This window comes from Oncorhynchus mykiss, chromosome 22, assembly GCF_013265735.2.
Source record: "Oncorhynchus mykiss isolate Arlee chromosome 22, USDA_OmykA_1.1, whole genome shotgun sequence".
NCBI classification, from domain to species: Eukaryota; Metazoa; Chordata; class Actinopteri; order Salmoniformes; family Salmonidae; genus Oncorhynchus; species Oncorhynchus mykiss.
In genome coordinates, this window is record NC_048586.1 from 45742769 (window position 1) to 45764611 (window position 21843).

Consider the following 21843-nt stretch of genomic DNA (forward strand, 5'->3'; position numbering starts at 1 on the left):
GACATTTTAATGTTAAATCTTTTTTCGTACATCATTAATAAATACAGGTTAATGACACTTTTCTAATTTACGTGAGGGACTGTTATTTTGTCCGTTTCCGAAATTCCGTTACCCGGAAGTACTATTTTATTATCGCTGTCGAGACGCTGATTCCACTGTCCGGCATCTTGTGCGCGTTTGTCAAAAGGGGTCCCTGTCTGGTTTATGTACAACTCTGTAGTCAACAATGTTTGCTTTAAGATCACTAGCATTTAAATCGGTTCCATTCCCAGGGAAATCACAGTTGGTAAACTCGGGGCTTCACACCAGTACCAGATGGAGCGGTGCAAAAGTTGCAGTTGTAAGTAAACCTGGATCAGATATAGTGTGTCGAGTAGTGGGCTACATGATTAATGTGTGCCAAGTCAATTGTGACCACTTGCAGGTAGTATCGGAAATCCCTAGCTGAGTAATCGCTCAACTCCACTCTCTTATATTGCGGTGTTGTTGAGTATTGATAAATGGTCGCAACATTGAGTCAATCAGTCGCTTGCAGATTTTTTTTTTTTAGCAACGCTAGTATTTACACACTAAGGTTGCTAGGAATTAACTTGCAAAGCCAGAAATTAAATACAATGTCATTTCAAGTCACCCTGCCGATTCTTCTTCTTCGATGTGGTTTAACTGCAGTTGTCATCCAATAAATGTTGCGTTAACTGCCACCTACTAGACGGGTCTTGTATGCATCTCGTATGCATCTCGTATGCTTTGCATAATTAAACAAAATTAAAATAAATACCATACTCCACTATTTAAATATAGATATATATATAGTCCTACTTCATGCCAACAGCCTGAAAGGATGGGACACCACCACTTAACACAGCCTGTAACTCTTCTGATGTCTCACACAAGTAAATACCTCTCTGCAGCTGCCACCACAACCTCTATGTTCATAACCTCTAACTGTTTCATCCCTGCAGTACAGTTGATAACCGTTACTATAAATGCCTAAAATCTAATCTAACATGCTGACCAGACCGGACACGTTGCGTGCGCGAGCGTCGCAAAATACATTTAGAAATTCACGTTATTCAAATATTGCTCGTGCACGTCAACGAGCGGCTGCGCGCGCCATTGTGCAAACAATTATTTGTCCCCCCACACCAAACGCTATCACGATACGCAGGTAAAAATATCAAAACAAACTCTGAACCAATTACATACATTTGTGGACAAGTCAAAAAGCATTAAACATGCATGGCAATTTAGCTAGTTAGCTTGTACTCGCTAGCTAATTTGTCCTGAGATATAAACATTGAGTTGTTATTTTACCTGAAATGCACAAGGTCCTCTACTCCGACAATTAATTCACACATAAAACGGCCAACCGAATCGTTTGTAGTCATCTCTCCTCCTTCCACGATTTTTCATCTTTGAACTTATATGGTGATTGGCATCTACACTTTCATAGTATTACCACGATGACCGGCTAAACAGTTCGTCTTTCAATCACCCACGTGGGTATAACCAATGAGGGGATGGCACAGTGGGTACCTGCTTCTATAAACCAATGAGGAGATGGGAGAGGCAGGACTAGACAGAAATAGAACTTTGTCGGGGAAAGACTGAACACCAAAACAACAGACAAGGACTCTTCTGTTTTACCACATACGCCACCCTGTCTGCGTCGCATCATAAACACCGGGAATCTTTCCCTTCAGTTGGTCAGCTCCTTTCAATGGCACCCTTTTCTTGAGAGCAAAACAATTCACATCTCCCCCCCATTAGTTTAACACCTGCTCCCTCTGACCAGCAGAAACACAAACAATTATCACAAGACCACTTCTGAGTTACCCTCACCGATTCCACAGCACCCAACTCTTGTTTTCACCCACCCTGAAACCACAAATGGATTAGCCTCCCGCTCCCTCTAACCTCTGCCTCTCTTTTCCCCTCCATTCCTCCTCCGTATTCCAAGTATAACTATCTACTTATGATAATACTGCACTTCTGACATACTTCTTGTCTTGTCAAGGGATGCCATTTTAACCGGCTGTCACAATCTCCGTACAATCAGCACGAACGCCTCGGGATGTCCGCCCTGCTGATTGTCTGTAGGGTTGGTCCTTATGCAGAGGGAACATTTTACAAAAAAACAAACATCTAATAGAACATAAACCAACTTTCCAAACTTCCTCTCAGCTTACCTCATGTCAAAATAAAAGTCCTGCAAGTGTGCCATGCCTGCACACAAAAAAAGCAAGAACTTGTGTGGGAGGGACTTTTATTTTGACATGAGGTAAGCAGAGCGGAACTGACCATGCTGACGAACTACAGACCCATGTTTGGAAATTCTGTTAAATTAACCACTACATGAATGTACTTTTTAAAATGTTTATTCGCCCCTGCATAAGAACCAAGCCTACAGTCAGTCGACAGACAGTAGTCCGCTTCAGGCGGACTACTCCATTTTTTTTTTTTTTTTTCTGCACCCCGAGAGGCACATTTAGGTTTCTGCCCTAGCACTGCACAGCTGATTCAAATAACCAACTCATCATCAAGCAGCTATCGATAGGCCGCTTTGAAAAATGGTCAATTCTGAAAACGCTTAGGCTTACCTGCGCCTATGTTTATCGTCTACAACTGCGATTCATACTTTGAATAAAAAGTTTTCTAGAATAAAATCTACTTTTTCCTCATTGTGTTAATCAACTGGAGACTTAACAGCCAGTATATGATAAATGTTTTTATTAAAAGTATGAATTTCAGTGGAGGGACTGTAGTTGTACAGGACAAACATTGGTACAGGTTTTACAGGCGTTTTTCAGAATTTGCAATTTGCTCTGGCGGACATTCCTGCAGTCAGCATGCCAAATGCACGCTCCCTCAGAACTTAAAACATCTGTGGCATTGTGTTGTGTGACACACTGCACGTTTTAGATTGGCCTTTTTTATTGTCCCCCAGCACAAGGTGCACCTGTGTAATGATCATGCTGTTTAATGGAAAATGTCTGGGATCTTTTTATTTCAGCTCATGAAACATGGGACCGACACTTTACATGTTGCGTTTTATATTTTTTTGTTCAGTGTAGTTTTGTTGTTGGGAGTTGATCTGGTTGTGTTGTTGGGAGTTGATCTGGTTGTGTTGTTGGGAGTTGATCTGGTTGTGTTGTTGGGAGTTGATCTGGTTGTGTTGTTGGGAGTTGATCTAGTTGTGTTGTTGGGAGTTGATCTAGTTGTGTTGTTGGGAGTTGATCTAGTTGTGTTGTTGGGAGTTGATCTAGTTGTGTTGTTGGGAGTTGATCTAGTTGTGTTGTTGGGAGTTGATCTGGTTTTGTTCTTGGGAGTTGATCTAGTTGTGTTGTTGGGAGTTGATCTAGTTGTCTTCTTGGGAGTTGATCTGGTTTTGTTCTTGGGAGTTGATCTAGTTGTGTTGTTGGGAGTTGATCTAGTTGTCTTCTTGGGAGTTGATCTAGTTGTGTTGTTGGGAGTTGATCTAGTTGTGTTGTTGGGAGTTGATCTAGTTGTGTTGTTGGGAGTTGATCTAGTTGTGTTGTTGGGAGTTGATCTAGTTGTGTTGTTGGGAGTTGATCTAGTTGTGTTCTTGGGAGTTGATCTAGTTTTGCATTCATTTCCCATAAGATAATCAATAATTTCTTACGAAGTGAACGTGTCATATTAATGCGAGTCATGTTAACAGGTGCTGTCTGGCTGTGGTGTGTATGACGGAACAGAAATCCATGAAGCAGCAGCGTGAGTCTATTTCCGTTCTATTCCAAGCCTGTCTTACACTATACAACATGCTATTTACATGCTTACACTGTCTTACACTATACAACATGCTATTAACTTGCTTACACTGTCTTACACTATACAACATGCTATTAACTTGCTTACACTGTCTTACACTATACAACATGCTATTAACTTGCTTACACTGTCTTACACTATACAACATGCTATTTACATGCTTACACTGTCTTACACTATACAACATGCTATTTACATGCTTACACTGTCTTACACTATACAACATGCTATTTACATGCTTACACTGTCTTACACTATACAACATGCTATTAACTTGCTTACACTGTCTTACTATACAACATGCTATTAACTTGCTTACACTGTCTTACACTATACAACATGCTATTTACATGCTTACACTGTCTTACACTATACAACATGCTATTAACATGCTTACACTGTCTTACACTATACAACATGCTATTAACTTGCTTGACAAGATGGCTAAAACATACAGTTTTACATCTTAAAAATGATTATAATATTTTAATTTAACCTTTTATTTAACTAGGCAAGTCAGTTAAGAACATTTTCCTATTTACAATGACGGCCTACACCGGCCAAACCCGGACGACGCTGGGCCAACTGTGCGCCACTCTATGCACCAGTCGCCTGTGAGAAGTGGGCCAGCAGGAGGTGGCGTCTAGCCTGATTCACACGGTGAACAAGAGGTGCTACATCATTCTCACTGATGTGTGTGTGTGTGTGTGTGTGAAACAGGATCCTGGTGCACCTGAGCAGGGGCGGGGCTGAGGTGCAGATGTACGCCCCTGACGTGTCCCAGATGCATGTCATCGACCACGGGAAGGGAGTGCCAGTTGAAAACGAGTCCAGGAACGTCTTATCAGAGTCCGCACGCATCGCTAGGGGCAACGTCACAGATCTCGCCAAACTCAGCGTTGGCGACCATGACGCCATCATCTTCCCAGGGGGCTTTGGGGCTGCAAAAAACCTGTAGGTGGAACAGTGTTGTCATACCACATTGTTAAAAAAAACAACCGTTAATTCATATTCATATTCATAATTCATAATTCATGTTAAGTATACCTGTGGTACAAACACTTTGAGCTTCTGCAAGGGCATCTCAATGTTTCTGTCTCTGTACCCCTCAGACGGATCTGTTTTGCTTGTCTTGTGTGGCAGGTCGACGTTTGCCGTGGACGGTCCAGACTGCAAGATCAACACAGATGTGGAGCGTGTCCTGAAGGACTTTCATAAGGCAGGCAAACCGATCGGGTCAGTGCTGTCGTCGTGTGTAAAACTGTGCTTGTTGGGGATTGAGCTCGGTTAACCCAGACCAAAAAAATATTGTGTAATCTGGTCAGATGCTTGATTTATATTTACGTAGTCTGTCCATAGCGACTAGGGATTGAGTGCCCTTTTGGGGGAATACCTTTTGGGTGTATCTCAATCGTTTTAAAGTGGCTTCATATTCTTGTATCCTTTCCTTCCATTCACACTCATTTGAAGTTAAACAGTATTGGAAAGCAGTCAGATGGGTGCCTCTGTACCACATCTTTCACGACATCAGGATAGATGGCGGAAAGGATTGAAAGGTGTTTTAGAAAGCTAACATCTAATATCAGTTTGTGCTCTAGGTTAAGACGAGGATTCTAGTATCTCTAACTGGTTGTATAAATGAGGAAGAGTTATTGTATTTATTGTGTTTTTATATAACCTTTATTTAATCAGGGAGTCATACTGAGACCAAGGTCTATTTTACAGATGAGCCCTGAATTACAGAAATTATAGAAAATATTCATATCAAAAAATTAATCCAAAATGCAAACAGATAGAAAAACGCAGTCCTAAAAAACCCATTCATCAGCATTACGGTCCTCAATCAGCTTTCTGAATGGACCTAGAGGCACCAGAACATCACATTCATCAGTATTACGGTCCTCAATCAGCTTTCTGAATGGACCTAGAGGCACCAGAACATCACATTCATCAGTAATACGGTCCTCAATCAGCTTTCTGAATGGACCTAGAGACACCAGAACATCACATTCATCAGTAATAAGGTCCTCGATCAGCTTTCTGAATGGACCTAGAGACACCAGAACATCACATTCATCAGGAATAAGGTCCTCAATCAGCTTTCTGAATGGACCTAGAGGCACCAGAACATCACATTCATCAGTAATACAGTCCTCAATCAGCTTTCTGAATGGACCTAGAGACACCAGAACATCACATTCATCAGTAATACGGTCCTCAATCAGCTTTCTGAATGGACTTAGAGACACCAGAACATCACATTCATCAGTAATACGGTCCTCAATCAGCTTTCTGAATGGACTTAGAGACACCAGAACATCACATTCATCAGTAATACGGTCCTCAATCAGCTTTCTGAATGGACCTAGAGACACCAGAACATCACATTCATCAGTAATACGGTCCTCAATCAGCTTTCTGAATGGACCTAGAGGCACCAGAACATCACATTCATCAGTAATACGGTCCTCAATCAGCTTTCTGAATGGACCTAGAGGCACCAGAACATCACATTCATCAGGAATAAGGTCCTCAATCAGCTTTCTGAATGGACCTAGAGGCACCAGAACATCACATTCATCAGTAATACAGTCCTCAATCAGCTTTCTGAATGGACCTAGAGACACCAGAACATCACATTCATCAGTAATACGGTCCTCAATCAGCATTCTGAATGGACCTAGAGACACCAGAACATCACATTCATCAGTAATACGGTCCTCAATCAGCTTTCTGAATGGACCTAGAGACACCAGAACATCACATTCATCAGTAATACGGTCCTCAATCAGCTTTCTGAATGGACCTAGAGGCACCAGAACATCACATTCATCAGTAATACGGTCCTCAATCAGCTTTCTGAATGGACCTAGAGACACCAGAACATCACATTCATCAGTAATACGGTCCTCAAAAGGCTTTCTGAATGGACCTAGAGGCACCAGAACATCACATTCATCAGTAATACAGTCCTCAATCAGCTTTCTGAATGGACCTAGAGACACCAGAACATCACATTCATCAGTAATACAGTCCTCAATCAGCTTTCTGAATGGACCTAGAGACACCAGAACATCACATTCATCAGTAATACAGTCCTCAATCAGCTTTCTGAATGGACCTAGAGACACCAGAACATCACATTCATCAGTAATACGGTCCTCAATCAGCTTTCTGAATGGACCTAGAGACACCAGAACATCACATTCATCAGTAATACGGTCCTCAATCAGCTTTCTGAATGGACCTAGAGACACCAGAACATCACATTCATCAGTAATACGGTCCTCAATCAGCTTTCTGAATGGACCTAGAGACACCAGAACATCACATTCATCAGTAATACGGTCCTCAATCAGCTTTCTGAATGGACCTAGAGACACCAGAACATCACATTCATCAGTAATACGGTCCTCAATCAGCTTTCTGAATGGACCTAGAGACACCAGAACATCACATTCATCAGTAATACAGTCCTCAATCAGCATTCTGAATGGACCTAGAGACACCAGAACATCACATTCATCAGTAATACGGTCCTCAATCAGCTTTCTGAATGGACCTAGAGACACCAGAACATCACATTCATCAGTAATACAGTCCTCAATCAGCTTTCTGAATGGACCTAGAGACACCAGAACATCACATTCATCAGTAATACGGTCCTCAATCAGCTTTCTGAATGGACCTAGAGACACCAGAACATCACATTCATCAGTAATACGGTCCTCAATCAGCTTTCTGAATGGACCTAGAGGCACCAGAACATCACATTCATCAGTAATACAGTCCTCAATCAGCTTTCTGAATGGACCTAGAGACACCAGAACATCACATTCAAGAACATTTTGAAGATTGTTCCAGAAATGGGGTGCAAAAAAACAAAAAGCCGAATTATCTAACTGATGAGTTACCCATCCCTGAGACCTGGTTAACTTTTTGTGTCATGAATCTTGTTCCGGAGGGAGCTCTGCATAGTGGCATTAGCTAGCACAGCCACAAAGTCATACAATCATACAATACAATTTTAAACCTGACCTTAACCACCCTGCTAGCCTTAACCACCCTGCTAGCCTTAACCACACTGCTAGACTTAACCACCCTGCTAGCCTTAACCACCCTGCTAGCCTTAACCACCCTGCTAGCCTTAACCACCCTGCTAGCCTTAACCACCCTGCTAGCCTTAACCACACTGCTAACCTTAACCACCCTGCTAGCCTTAACCACCCTGCTAGCCTTAACCACCCTGCTAGCCTTAACCACACTGCTAGCCTTAACCACACTGCTAGCCTTAACCACACTGCTAGCCTTAACCACACCTCTAACCTTAACCACCAAATGACGAAAAAACATATTTTTTTAGTTTTCAATCTGCATATAGTATCTCATATGCCTAAAGGTTAGTAATGATGTTAGGTAAAGTGGGAGTTTTTGTAAAAATAATTTATAAATTAAAACATATCAATGTATCCACCTATGTGACATCAGAGGGGCCAACCTCTAAACTAAGCTGGTCACATGGAATTAGTACATTGTCCTAACCTGGCTATATTTAACCTAGGTTGTGCTGTATCTCTCCTGTGTTGGCTGCCAAGCTGCTTCCTGGGGTAGAGGTGACGGTGGGGCACGAGGAGGAGAAGGGGGGCAAGTGGCCCTATGCTGGCACTGCTGGGGCTATTAAGGCTCTGGGAGCCAAGCACATCGTCAAGGAGGTCACCATATCCTTTCACATGCTGGATTATAAATACTGAACACAAATATAGACGCAACATGCATGGATTTTACATGACTGGGAATACAGATATGCTTCTGTTGGTCACAGATACCTTACAAAAAAGGTAGAGGCGTGGATCAGAAGACCAGTCAGTATCTGGTGTGACCCACCATTTGCCTCATGCAGCACAACCACGTCTCCTTCACATAGAGTTGATCAGGATGTTGATTGGGGCCTGTGGAATGTTGTCCCGCTCCTCTTCGATGGCTGTGCAAAGTTGCTTGATATTGGCGGCTACTTGAACACGCTGTCGTACACGTCAATCCGGAGCATCCCAAACATGCTCAATAGGTGACATGTCTGGTGAGTCTGCAGGCTATGGAAGAACTGGGACATTTTCAGCTTCCAGGAATTGTGTACTGATCGTTGAGACATGGGGCCGTGGTGGCGGATGAATGGCACGACAATGGGCCGCAGGATCTTGTCACGGTATATCTATGCATTCAAATTGCCATCGATAAAATGCAATTGTGTTTGTTATCTAACTGTTATCTTACTGTTGACATCAGCAATTCAACACATTTTAAGGTCATTTGATAGATCATGGCGCTTGCAATAAGTGGGTTAAACTCCGATATGTTATACATGTTTTATTTAACTAAGAAAGTCAGTTAAGAACGAAATCTTGACAGCCTACTGGGGAACAGTGGGTTAACAACAGCTCGGGGCAGAACGACAGCTCGGGGATTCGATCCAGAAACCTTTCGGTTACTGGCCCAATGCTCTAACCACTAGGCTACCTGCTGCTCCAATTGTAAGTATGTTAAATACTACATATATTACAACATTTGTCAAAGGCAATGTGAAAAGTTTGTTACAAAGTTACTGCACTCAGCTGAAAGTGAATATGTAATTTAAGCTGTTTTGATGTGTGCTTTTGATTAGCCTCTGTAATCCCTGTCTCTGTGTGTGACCCTTGACCCTGAGTGTCATCACGAGGCCCACGTAGACCAGAAGAACAAGGTGGTGACATCACCAGCCTTCATGTGTGAGACCCAGGTGCACCTGATCTTCGACGGCATCGGCGCCATGGTAACCAACGTCCTCAAACTCAGTGGAAAGTGAAAGAGCAGAACCCACAATAGTTTATAATTAAATATCGTACCAAATAGCAATGTTGTCCAACACAAATCCACTTCACCAGTAAACTATATCGAAGGAGTGTGCTCGTTATGTGGTTTTACAGCTCTCAACAAAGTATTCGTCAAAAGCTTAAGATTTAGATTTTATTATATGTGCCAGTATTCAATAGAAGTAATTCTTTTTGTATGTTTTTGCTGAAAATCTAGAGAATATTAATTTATTATAATAATAAACTACTTTATTCTGCTAACTAGATACAGGTTAATTTCCCTGTTTATAGGAATGGAATGGAATTCTAGAGTTGTAATTTAGAGAAGCACTACTAGTTCCTGTATTGTCCAGCAGAGGGCGCTAACATGTCATTGGTCACTCGGTTTTAAATGCAAACATGTTGAGGTTCTTGTCTCATTCAAAGATTCAGAGCAGGTGTACGAATTTATTAACTTTAAAATCATCTGTGTTTCTAGGCGAATAAGCTATAAATATCTCAAATGCTGAAATCAGATTTTAAAATAATTTTTTAAGCATTTCATTCAGACTTGAGACAACTTGCACTAAGGAAAGGCAGTGTTTAGAGAATGGCTTTACTTACCTGGAGTCATATATATTGTCATTGAACTCATGTCTGTTGAATAAAGAGATGTCAGTGAACTCATCATGTCTGTGGAATGAAGAGATGTCGTCAGTGTACTCATGTTATATTTATTTAACCTTTATTTAACTAGGCAAGTCAGTTAAGAACACATTCTTAGTTCTCATGACGGCCTACCTAGAGGCCTCCTGCGGTGATGGGGGCTGGGACAAAAAAAATTATAAAATCGAAATATAGGACAAAACACACATCACGACAAGAGAGACAACACTGCATAAAGAGAGACCTAAGAAAACAACATAGCAAAGCAGCAACACATGAAAACACAGCATGGTAGCAACACAACATGGTATCAGCACAAAACATGGTACAAACATTTGGCACAGACAACAGCACAAAATTCAAGAGACAACAATACATCACACAAAACAGCCACAACTGTCAGTAAGAGTCAATGATTGATTCTTTGAATGAAGAGATTGAGATAAAACTGTCCAGTTTGAGTGTTTGTTGCAGCTCGTTCCAGTCGCTAACTGCAGCGAACTGAAAAGAGGAGCGACCCAGGGATGTGTGTGCTTTGGGGACCTTTAACAGAATGTGACTGGCAGAATGGGTGTTGTAGGTGGAGGATGAGGGCTGCAGTAGATATCTCAGATAGGAGGGAGTGAGGCCTAAGAGGGTTTTATAAATAAGCATCAACCAGTAGGTCTTGCTACAGGTATACAGAGATGACCAGTTTACAGAGGAGTATAGAGTGCAGTGATGTGTCCTATAAAGAGCATTGGTGGTAAATCTGATGGCCGAATGGAACATCTAGCTGCTCGAGAGCACCCTTACCTGCCGATCTATAAATTATGTTTCCGTAATCTAGCATGGGTAGAATGGACATCTGAATCAGGGTTCGTTAATAAGCAGCTGGGGTGAAAGAACAGCAACTACAATAGAGGAAACCAAGTCTAGATGTAACTTTAGCCTGCAGCTTTGATATGTGCTGAGAGAAGGACAGTGCACCGCCTAGCCATAGTACTTGTAATGAGGTGACTACCTCAAGCTCTAAACCCTCAGAGGTAGTAATCACACCTGTGGGAAGAGTGGCATTCTTCTTACCAAACCATATTACCTTTGTTTTGGAGGTGTTTAGAAGAAGGCTAAAGCTTGTTTGACACTAAGAAAGCTTTGAGCATTTAACACATATTCTGGGGAGGGGCCAGCTGAGTATAAGACTGTGTCATCTGCATATGATTTTTTTTTTTTTTTTTACCTTTATTTAACTAGGCAAGTCAGTTTAGAACAAATTCTTATTTTCAATGACGGCCTAGGAACAGTGCCTGTTCAGGGGAAGAACGACAGCTACCTTGTCAGCTTGGGGGTTTGAACTTGCAACCTTCCAGTTACTAGTCCAACACTCTAACCACTAGGCTACCCTGCCGCCCCAGGATGAGAGAGCTTCCTACTGCCTGAACTATGTTGTTGATGTAAATTGAGAAGAGCGTGGGGCCTAGGATCGAGCCTTGGGGTACTCCCTTGGTGACAGGTAGTGGCTGAGACAGCAGATTTTCTGACTTTATACACTGCACTCTTTTGAGAGGAACGTAGTTGGCAAACCAAGCCAAAGACCCCTCAGAGACACCAATACTCCTCAGCCGGCCCACAAGAATGGAATGGTCTACCGTATCAAAAGCTTTGGCCAAGTCAATAAAAATAGCAGCACAACATTGCTTAGAATCTATGGCAGTGGTGACATCATTGAGGACCTTTAAAGGTTGCAGTGACACGTCCATAACCTGAGCGGAAACCAGACTGCATACCAGAGAGAACACTATAGACATTAAGAAAGCCAGTCAGTTGATTATTGAGTTTTTCCCAACACTTTTGATAAACAGCAAAATAGAAATAGGCCTATAACAGTTAGGATCAGCTTGATCTCCCCCTTTAAATAATGGACGGACCGTGGCTGCCTTCTAAGCAATGGGAACCTCCCCAGAAATGAGACAGGTTAAAAAGATTGGGGATAGGCTTGGCGATGATGGGAGAAGCAATCTTAAAGAAGAAAGGGTTTAAACCATCTGACCCAGATATTTTTGTGGGGGTCAAGTTTAAGGAGCTCCTTTAGCACCTCGGACTCAGTGACCGCCTGCAGGGAGAAACTTTGTAGCAGGGGAAAAAGAGGGAGAAGCATCGGGGATAGTCGCATTAGAAGGGGTGGAAGATGAGGAAATGTTGGACGGGCAAGGAGGCATTGCTGAGTCAAATAGGAATCCTGACTTAATGAAGTGGTGATTAAAGAGCTCAGCCATGTGCTTCTTGTCAGTAACAACCACATCATCAACATTAAAGGCAGCTGTGAGGAGGGGGGTTTATTCTCCAGGTCTTTAACTATTTTCCAGAACTTCTTGTGTTTAGACCCAGAGAGAGAATTGCCCCTTAAAGTAACTAACTTTTGTCTTTCGAATAGCCTGAGTGCATTTATTTCTCATATGCCTGAACGAGAGCCAGTCATCCTGAGTGTGCGTGTGCCGAGCCTTTCACCAAATGCAATTCTTGAGGTGGAGTAACTCTGCAAGATCATGGGTGTGTTTGACGGATTTAATCGAAAATAAGAACCAATTGTGATGTTTATGGGACATATTGGAGTGCCAACAAAGAAGCTCGTCAAAGGTAATGAATGTTTTATATTTTATTTCTGCGTTTTGTGTAGCGCCGGCTACGCTAATTCTTTTGTTTACGTCCCCTTTGGGTGTTTCGGGGGGGTGCATGCTATCAGATAATAGCTTCTCATGCTTTCGCCGAAAAGCATTTTAAAAATCTGACATGTTGGCTGGATTCACACCGAGTGTAGCTTTAATTGAGTACCCTGCATGTGTGTTTTAATGAAAGTTTGAGTTTTATCGAGTACTATTTGAATTTGGCGCTACGCATTTCCCCAGGCTATTGGCTAGGAGAGACGCTAGCGTCTCAGTAGCCGTAACAGGTTAACAATACCACTGAAAATATAGAAAAAGAAGGTCCAAGCGTCTTCGACAGAGGGGATCAAGGTGATTCTATACCATTTTGCAGAGGCCAGGTCATGAAGGAAGTCTTGCTCATTAAAGTTTTTTAGCAAGCGTCTATGACAAATCAGGACAGGTCGTTTCACTGAGCAGCCGTTATGAACACAGGCTGTAAAACAGTGATCACTAAGGTCATTACAGAAAACACCAGACTGATACCTATCAGGATTATTTGTGAGGATAACATTGAGGAGAGTAGCCTTTTCTGGGTGTTTGGGTTCATACCTTAGAAATAATCTGAGAGATTTAGGGAGTCCCATTGCTTCAGGACTTGGTCAGGTGGTTTAAGCATGTCCCAGTTTAGGTTACCTAGCAGGACAAATTCAGACTTAGTGTAAGGTGCCAGGAGAGAGCTTATGGCATTTAGGGTACAGGCCGGTGCTGATGGAGGACAATAGCACCCAGTAACAGTCAACAAAGAGCTATTTGAAAGTTTAATGCTTAAAAATCAGCAAATCAAATTGTTTGGGGACAGACTTGGTGGAGACCACCGAGCACTGAAGGTGATCCTTGGTAAAGATTGCCACCTTTGGAAGATGTGTCGTGCCGAAAAAGGTTATAACCAGAAAGGTTAACATCAGTATTCAAAACACTCTTCCTTAACTACGACTCAGTAATAAAGACGTGCCAGTGAACTCACCTGTGTGGAATTTGGTATTTTTGGTATTTTATTAGGATCCCCATTAGCTGTTGCAAAAGCAGCAGCTACTCTTCCTGGAGTTCCAGACATAGAACATGAAACATAATAGGGAATTACATAATACAGAACATCAATAGACAAGAACAGCTCAAATACAGAACTATATTTTTGTTTTCAAAGGCACATGTAGCCTACATATCAATGCATACAGACAAACTATCTAGGTCCAATAGGGGAGAGGCGTTGTGCCGCGAGGTGTTGCTTTATCTGTTTTTTAAATCAGATTTGCTGTTTATTTGAGCAATATGAGATGGAACAGAGTTCCATGCAATAAGGGCTCTATATAATAAAATACGCTTTCTTGAATTTGTTCTGGATTTGGGGTGTCACGGTCGTCCTCCTCATCTGAAGAGGAGAGGCGAGATGGATCGGAGGACCAAAATGCGGCGTGGTATGTGTTCATCATTTATTTTACTACAGAAAACACTGAAACACTATACAAAAACAATAAACGAACTAACAACCATGAAGCTAAATGCAAACTGCGCTGAAACAAGCAATCAACATAGACAATCACAATCACAAACAAACAGTGCAACCCAGGCTACCTAAGTATGATTCTCAATCAGAGACAACTAATGACACCTGCCTCTGATTGAGAACCATACTAGGCCGAAACATAGAAATACCCAAATCATAGAAAAACAAACAGACTGCCCACCCCAACTCACGCCCTGACCATACTAAATAAATACAAAACAAAGGAAATAAAGGTCAGAACGTGACAGTACCCCCCCCCCCCCCAAAGGTGCGGACTCTGGCCGCAAAACCTTAACCTATAGGGGAGGGTCTGGGTGGGCGTCTGTCTGCGGTGGCGGCTCTGGTGCTGGACGCGGACCCCACTTCACCATAGTCTTAGTCCGCCTTAATGTCCGCCTCCGTGGCTTTCTAACCATGGCAACTCCTCTCAATGGACAGAGGGGCAGCTCGGGACAGAGGGGCGGCAGCTCGGGACAGAGGGGCGGCAGCTCGGGACAGAGGGGCGGCAGCTCGGGACAGAGGGGCGGGGGCTCTGGCGCCTCTGGGCTGAGGGGCTCTGGCGCCTCAGACTCCGGCAGCAGCGCCGGACAGGCGGGAGACTCCGGCAGCAGCGCCGGACAGGCGGGACCACCTGCAGGGAGGAGACAGAGACACCCTGGTGCGTGGGGCTGCCACAGGAACCACCAGGCTGGGGAGACCTTCAGGAGGCTTGGTGTTAGGAGGAGGCACCTGAAGGACCGGGCTGTGGGGGAGCACTGGAGCTCTGGTGCGCAACCTTGGCACCACTTCCCCAGGCTGGACAACTACTCTAGCCTGGACCCTCCAGAGTGCAGGCACAGGTTGAACCGGGCTGTGGGTAAGCACAGGAGATCTAGTGCTTACTACACGCACCTCTCCCTTAGGCTCCATTCCCACATTTGCCCGGCACGAGCGGAGCGCAGGCAGAGGACCACTGCACCCTCCCAGCTCCCCGGAGACACATCACGCAGAGCCGGCGCAGGATACCCTGGACCAAAACTGCGTACCGGCGACTAGACCCGCTGAGCAGGCACCATACGCCCTGGCTCGATGCCCACACTCGCATGGCACTCTCGGGGGGCTGCCCTATAGCGCACCGGGCTATGGGCACGTACTGGCGACACCGTGTGCTTAACTGCATAACACGGTGCCTGACCAGTAATGCGCTGCTTATAATAAGCACGAGGAGTGAGCTCAGGTCTGCTACCTGGCTTAGTACCACCCCTCGTCTGCCCCCCCCCCCCAAACATTTTTGGGGCTGCCTCTCGTACTTGTCGCACTGCCGTGCTGCCTCCTCATATCGCCGCCGCTCAGCATTCGCTGCCTCCAGCTCTGCTTTGGGGCGGCGATATTCCCCAGCCTGTGCCCAGGGTCCCTCTCCGTTCAGTATCTCCTCCCATGTCCAGGAGTCCTGTGATACCGGCCGCTGTTGTTGCTGCTGCTGCTGTCGTCGCTGTCTTTTACCACGCCGCTTGGTCCTTGGTTGGTGGGTGATTCTGTCACGGTCAGATGGATCGGAGGACCAAAATGCGGCGTGGTATGTGTTCATCATTTATTTTACTACAGAAAACACTGAAACACTGTACAAAAAACAATAAACGAAATAACAACCGTGACGCTAATGAGAACTGTGCTGAAACAAGCCATCAACATAGACAATCACCCACAAACAAACAGTGCAACCCAGGCTACCTAAGTATGATTCTCAATCAGAGACAACTAATGACACCTGCCTCTGATTGAGAACCATACTAGGCCGAAACATAGAAATACCCAAATCATAGAAAAACATAGACTGCCCACCCCAACTCACGCCCTGACCATACTAAATAATGACAAAACAAAGGAAATAAAGGTCAGAACGTGACATGGGGACTATGAAAAGACCCCTGGTGGCATGTCTGGTGGGATAAGTGTGTGTGTGTCAGAGCTTTGTATAAGTTGACTATGCAAACAATAAAAAAGAGGAAGTCAGTCTCCTCGACTCTTAGCCAAGAGAGACTGGCAGCATAGTATTTATATCAGCCCTCTGATTACAATGAAGAGCAAGACGTACCACTCTGTTCGGGGCCAGTTGCAGCTTAACTAGGTCTTTCCTTGCAGCACTGGACCACACGACTGGACAATAATCAAGATTAGGCCAAACTAGAGCCTGCAGGACTTGCTTTGTGGAGTGTGGTGTCAAAAATGCTGAGCATCTCTTTATTACGGCCAGACCTCTCCCCCTCTTTACAACCATTGAATCTGTATGGTTTGAACATTACAGTTTACAATCTAAGGTAAAGCCAAGTCATTTAGTCTCCTTAACTTGCCACACCGTTCATTATCAGATTCAGCTGAGGAACTTAGGGAACTTGGGAAAAAAGAGATGTCGTCAGTAACGTCATATCTGTGGAATACTCTTCCTGGGGTCCAGCATAATTAAGGAAGTTTATACACTTTTAAAAACATTACAACACATTCACAGATTTCACAACACACTGTGTGCCCTCAGGCCCTACTCCACCACTACCATATATCTACAACACACTGTGGGCCCTCAGACCCCTACTCCACCACTACCACATCTACAGAACAAAATCTGTGTACGTGTGCGTATAGTGTGTATGTTATCGTGTGTGTGTATGCATGTGTCTGTCCCTATGTTTGTGTTGCTTTACAGTCCCCGCTGTTCCATAAGGTGTTTTATAATCTGTTTATTTTTTTATCTAATTTTACTGCTTGCATCAGTTACTTGATGTGGAATAGAGTTCCGTGTAGTCATGGCTCTATGTAGTACTGTGCACCTCCCATAGTCTGTTCTGGACTTGGGGACTTTGATGAGACCTCTGGTGGCATGTCTTGTGTGGTATGCATGGGTGTCCGAGCTGTGTAGCCAGTAGTTTAAACAGACAGCTAAATAATTTTTTTAATAAAGGTAAAATAAATAAAAAATATAAAAAATGCCAATACCTCTCATAAATACAAGTAGTGATGAAGTCAATCTCTCCTCCACTTTGAGCCAGGAGAGATTGACAAAAATGAATTGGTTTCAGAGAAATCCACACTAAAGCAAGTGACCAAATTAATTGGTTTCAGAGAAATACACACTACAGCAAGTGGCCAGATGAATTGGTTTCAGAGAAATTCACACTACAGCAAGTGGCCAGATTAATTGGTATCAGAGACATCCACACTAAAGCAAGTGGCCAGATTAATAGTAGTTGTTAGCCTCCTACTACCACACTGATCTCTTTAGTTTTGCAAGACCCATAGCGGACTCATAATGGACTCATAGTGGATTCATAGCGGACTCATAGCGGACTCATAGCGGATTCATAGCGGACTCATAGCGGACTCATAGCGGATTCATAGTGGACTCATAGCGGATTCATAGCAGAGTCATAGCGGATTCATAGTGGACTCATAGCGGACTCATAGTGGACTCATAGCGGACTCATAGCGGATTCATAGTGGACTCATAGCGGACTCATAGCGGATTCATAGCAGAGTCATAGCGGACTCATAGCGGACTCATAGCAGAGTCATAGCGGACTCATAGCGGACTCATAGCAGAGTCATAGCGGACTCATAGCGGACTCATAGCAGAGTCATAGCGGACTCATAGCGGATTCATAGCGGACTCATAGCGGACTCATAGCAGAGTCATAGCGGACTCATAACGAAACATATTTATGTAAGCTTGCGAGATCAGTGTGGTAATACGAGGCTAAGTCGTAGGGTAGTAGGGTATAAGTAACGTATAAATTGTGGTCTTGGAATTACAGTGCCTTGCGAAAGTATTCGGCCCCCTTGAACTTTGCGACCTTTTGCCACATTTCAGGTTTCAAACATAAAGATATAAAACTGTATTTTTTTGTGAAGAATCAACAACAAGTGGGACACAATCATGAAGTGGAACAACATTTATTGGATATTTTCAAACATTTTTAACAAATCAAAAACTGAAAAATTGGGCGTGCAAAATTATTCAGCCCCCCTAAGTTAATACTTTGTAGCGCCACCTTTTGCTGCGATTACAGCTGTAAGTCGCTTGGGGTATGTCTCTATCAATTTTGCACATCGAGAGACTGACATTTTTTCCCATTCCTCCTTGCAAAACAGCTCGAGCTCAGTGAGGTTGGATGGAGAGCATTTGTGAACAGCAGTTTTCAGTTCTTTCCACAGATTCTCGATTGGATTCAGGTCTGGACTTTGACTTGGCCATTCTAACACCTGGATATGTTTATTTTTTAACCATTCCATTGTAGATTTTGCTTTATGTTTTGGATCATTGTCTTGTTGGAAGACAAATCTCCGTCCCAGTCTCAGGTCTTTTGCAGACTCCATCAGGTTTTCTTCCAGAATGGTCCTGTATTTGGCTCCATCTATCTTCCCATCAATTTTAACCATCTTCCCTGTCCCTGCTGAAGAAAAGCAGGCCCAAACCATGATGCTGCCACCACCATGTTTGACAGTGGGGATGGTGTGTTCAGCTGTGTTGCTTTTACGCTAAACATAACGTTTTGCATTGTTGCCAAAAAGTTCAATTTTGGTTTCATCTGACCAGAGCACCTTCTTCCACATGTTTGGTGTGTCTCCCAGGTGGCTTGTGGCAAACTTTAAACAACACTTTTTATGGATATCTTTAAGAAATGGTTTTCTTCTTGCCACTCTTCCATAAAGGCCAGATTTGTGCAATATACGACTGATTGTTGTCCTATGGACAGAGTCTCCCACCTCAGCTGTAGATCTCTGCAGTTCATCCAGAGTGATCATGGGTCTCTTGGCTGCATCTCTGATCAGTCTTCTCCTTGTATGAGCTGAAAGTTTAGAGGGACGGCCAGGTCTTGGTAGATTTGCAGTGGTCTGATACTCCTTGCATTTCAATATTATCGCTTGCACAGTGCTCCTTGGGATGTTTAAAGCTTGGGAAAGCTTTTTGTATCCAAATCCGGCTTTAAACTTCTTCACAACAGTATCTCGGACCTGCCTGGTGTGTTCCTTGTTCTTCATGATGCTCTCTGCGCTTTTAACGGACCTCTGAGACTATCACAGTGCAGGTGCATTTATACGGAGACTTGATTACACACAGGTGGATTGTATTTATCATCATTCGTCATTTAGGTCAACATTAGATCATTCAGAGATCCTCACTGAACTTATGGAGAGAGTTTGCTGTACTGAAAGTAAAGGGGCTGAATAATTTTGCACGCCCAATTTTTCAGTTTTTGATTTGTTAAAAAAGTTTGAAATATCCAATAAATGTCGTTCCACTTCATGATTGTGTCCCACTTGTTGTGGATTCTTCACAAAAAAATCCAGTTTCATATCTTTATGTTTGAAGCCTGAAATGTGGCAAAAGGTCGCAAAGTTCAAGGGGGCCGAATACTTTCGCAAGGCACTGTAAGTATGGCCTGAGTACACAGATGCTCTGTTTATTACATACCCTGTTGTCGTGTCTTTGGCATCATTAAAAATCAATTCTCTGTATTTGTTATTACGTGATTAAGCTAATCATATACAGTGCCTTGCTACAGACAGTTGACAATAATGTACATTGAAATGCTAATCACTCATTCGGGAATAATTGCAATCGATATATATTTACGCCCAGGTGTCGTGATCTTCTCTGTTGGAATCCGGTCCGTCTGCTGGAGAGTTCATCCTAGTCTATTTCTCTCTTTTTGTTTCCCTGAAGATCAAAGTCTTTCATGGTTAGAATAGATACTTCAGAGTACCATTCAGAAATGTTCTCATAGAATAAATGTTTTGGCGGTTGTCGGTATTCGCATCCCAGTTTTACATCATTTTTAGCTGCAGACCAGTAATTTGTATCTAAGATTTGCTCTTATTCTGTTGGGATCGATAGTCTCAGAGTTTAACCATTTCCATTTTGTGTAACCAATGCTCCCGGTGGTATGGTTAGGAATTCAATAACTATTTGCAATCACAGCTCACGCTGTGGGTTTGCTCAGTCTTGGTACTCAAACCTGTGCCACCTCAGGTATGCGTGGTCTGAAGAGGATTTCCTTAGGAGGGGTTTTTATTCTTAACAATAGAAAAGGTGGTTCTATGACGTGTGATCATGTCTGTGCTCACGGGGGCGGGCCAATGACTTAGTTAAACTTTAAAGGGAATACAATTCTCTCACATTAAAGGTTTAATATCACATTACGTAATTTCACAAATAGTTTCATCTTTACTAATTCATTTTATACAAGAATTAGATGCAAACCCCATAATTGAGAAATGTACACATTCAGAGATATAGTTGTGTGTGTTTCCTGTCCTCTCTGAGGTCACCAAATGAAACACTCTCGTCATACCCGTCCCTTAACTTCTTGACGCTACCCATCCCTTAAGCAGGATAATTGTCAACAGCAACCGCTGAATAGCATAGAGCCACAGTTAAATACTATTACAAAAAAATATTAATATTCATGTAATCACAAGTGCAATATTGCAAAACACAGTTTAGCCTTTTGTTAATCCACCTGTTGTCTCAGATTTTGAAATTATGCTTTACAGCGAAAGCAATCCAAGCGTTTGTGTAAGTTTATCGATCGCTCGACAAAACATTAAGTACACTTAATATCAGGTAGCTTGGTCACGAAAATCAGAAAAGCAATCAAATGAATCGTTTACCTTTGATGATGTTTTCACTCACGAGACTCCCAGTTACACAACAAATGTTTCTGTTTTTCCATAAAGATTATTTTTATATCCAAATACCCCCCGTTTGGTTGTCGCGTTATGTTCAGAAATCCACAGGAAAGAGTAGGCACGACAAAGCAGACGAAAATTCTAAATAATATCCATAATGTTTTTTATAATCAATCCTCAGGTTGTTTTTAAAATAGATAATCGATAATATATCAACCGCAAATGTCTTTCACAGTAGGAGAGGGAAAAGAGCAAAACTCATGTGACCACATGACGCGATGTTATCGTTCTGGCTCATTTTTCAAAATAAAAGCCTGAAACTATGTCTGAAGACTGTTGACACCTTGAGGAAGCAATAGGAATCTGGTTGATATCCCTTTAAATGGAGCAATGGGAGGCTATGGAACATGGAGTTTAAAATAGAAGCCACTTCCTGGTTTGATTTTTCTCAGGGTTTCGCCTGCAATATCAGTTCTGTTATACTCACAGACAATATTTTGACAGTTTTGGAAACTTTGGAGTATTTTCTATAATCTATCTAATTATATGCATATTCTAGCATCTGGTCCTGAGAAATAGGCCGTTTACTTTGGGAACGTTATCTTCTCACAAGTGGACATTTTGTTTCAAATTCCCATTTTGGGGATTTAGGAGTTCGGCCACGTGAAATCCTTTGTTCTCTCTGTGTCTCTCTCTCTGCATGACCAGG

At 42.9% G+C, this 21843-nt stretch overlaps 1 protein-coding gene across 1 annotated transcript; it reads left to right on the forward strand.

Annotated features, from left to right (window-relative positions):
* Positions 1-84: 84 nt before the first annotated feature.
* On the forward strand, positions 85-10322 carry gatd3a (glutamine amidotransferase like class 1 domain containing 3A). The gene is made up of 6 exons (XM_021579818.2): positions 85-340; positions 3683-3735; positions 4513-4746; positions 4936-5028; positions 8354-8510; positions 9503-10322. Exons 1-6 carry the CDS (start codon positions 227-229, stop codon positions 9629-9631), a joined length of 780 nt encoding a protein of 259 aa, XP_021435493.2. The 5' UTR covers positions 85-226; the 3' UTR covers positions 9632-10322.
* The last annotated feature ends 11521 nt before the right edge of the window (positions 10323-21843 follow it).

Excerpts from the sequence above, each read along its gene's own strand:
- gatd3a (XM_021579818.2), top strand. The coding sequence starts at position 227 with ATGTTTGCTTTAAGATCACTAGCATTTAAATCGGTTCCATTCCCAGGG. Across the intron at positions 341-3,682 it reads GCGGTGCAAAAGTTGCAGTT|GTGCTGTCTGGCTGTGGTGT; the intron begins GTAAGTAAACCT and ends TCATGTTAACAG. Across the intron at positions 5,029-8,353 it reads AAGGCAGGCAAACCGATCGG|GTTGTGCTGTATCTCTCCTG; the intron begins GTCAGTGCTGTC and ends TATTTAACCTAG.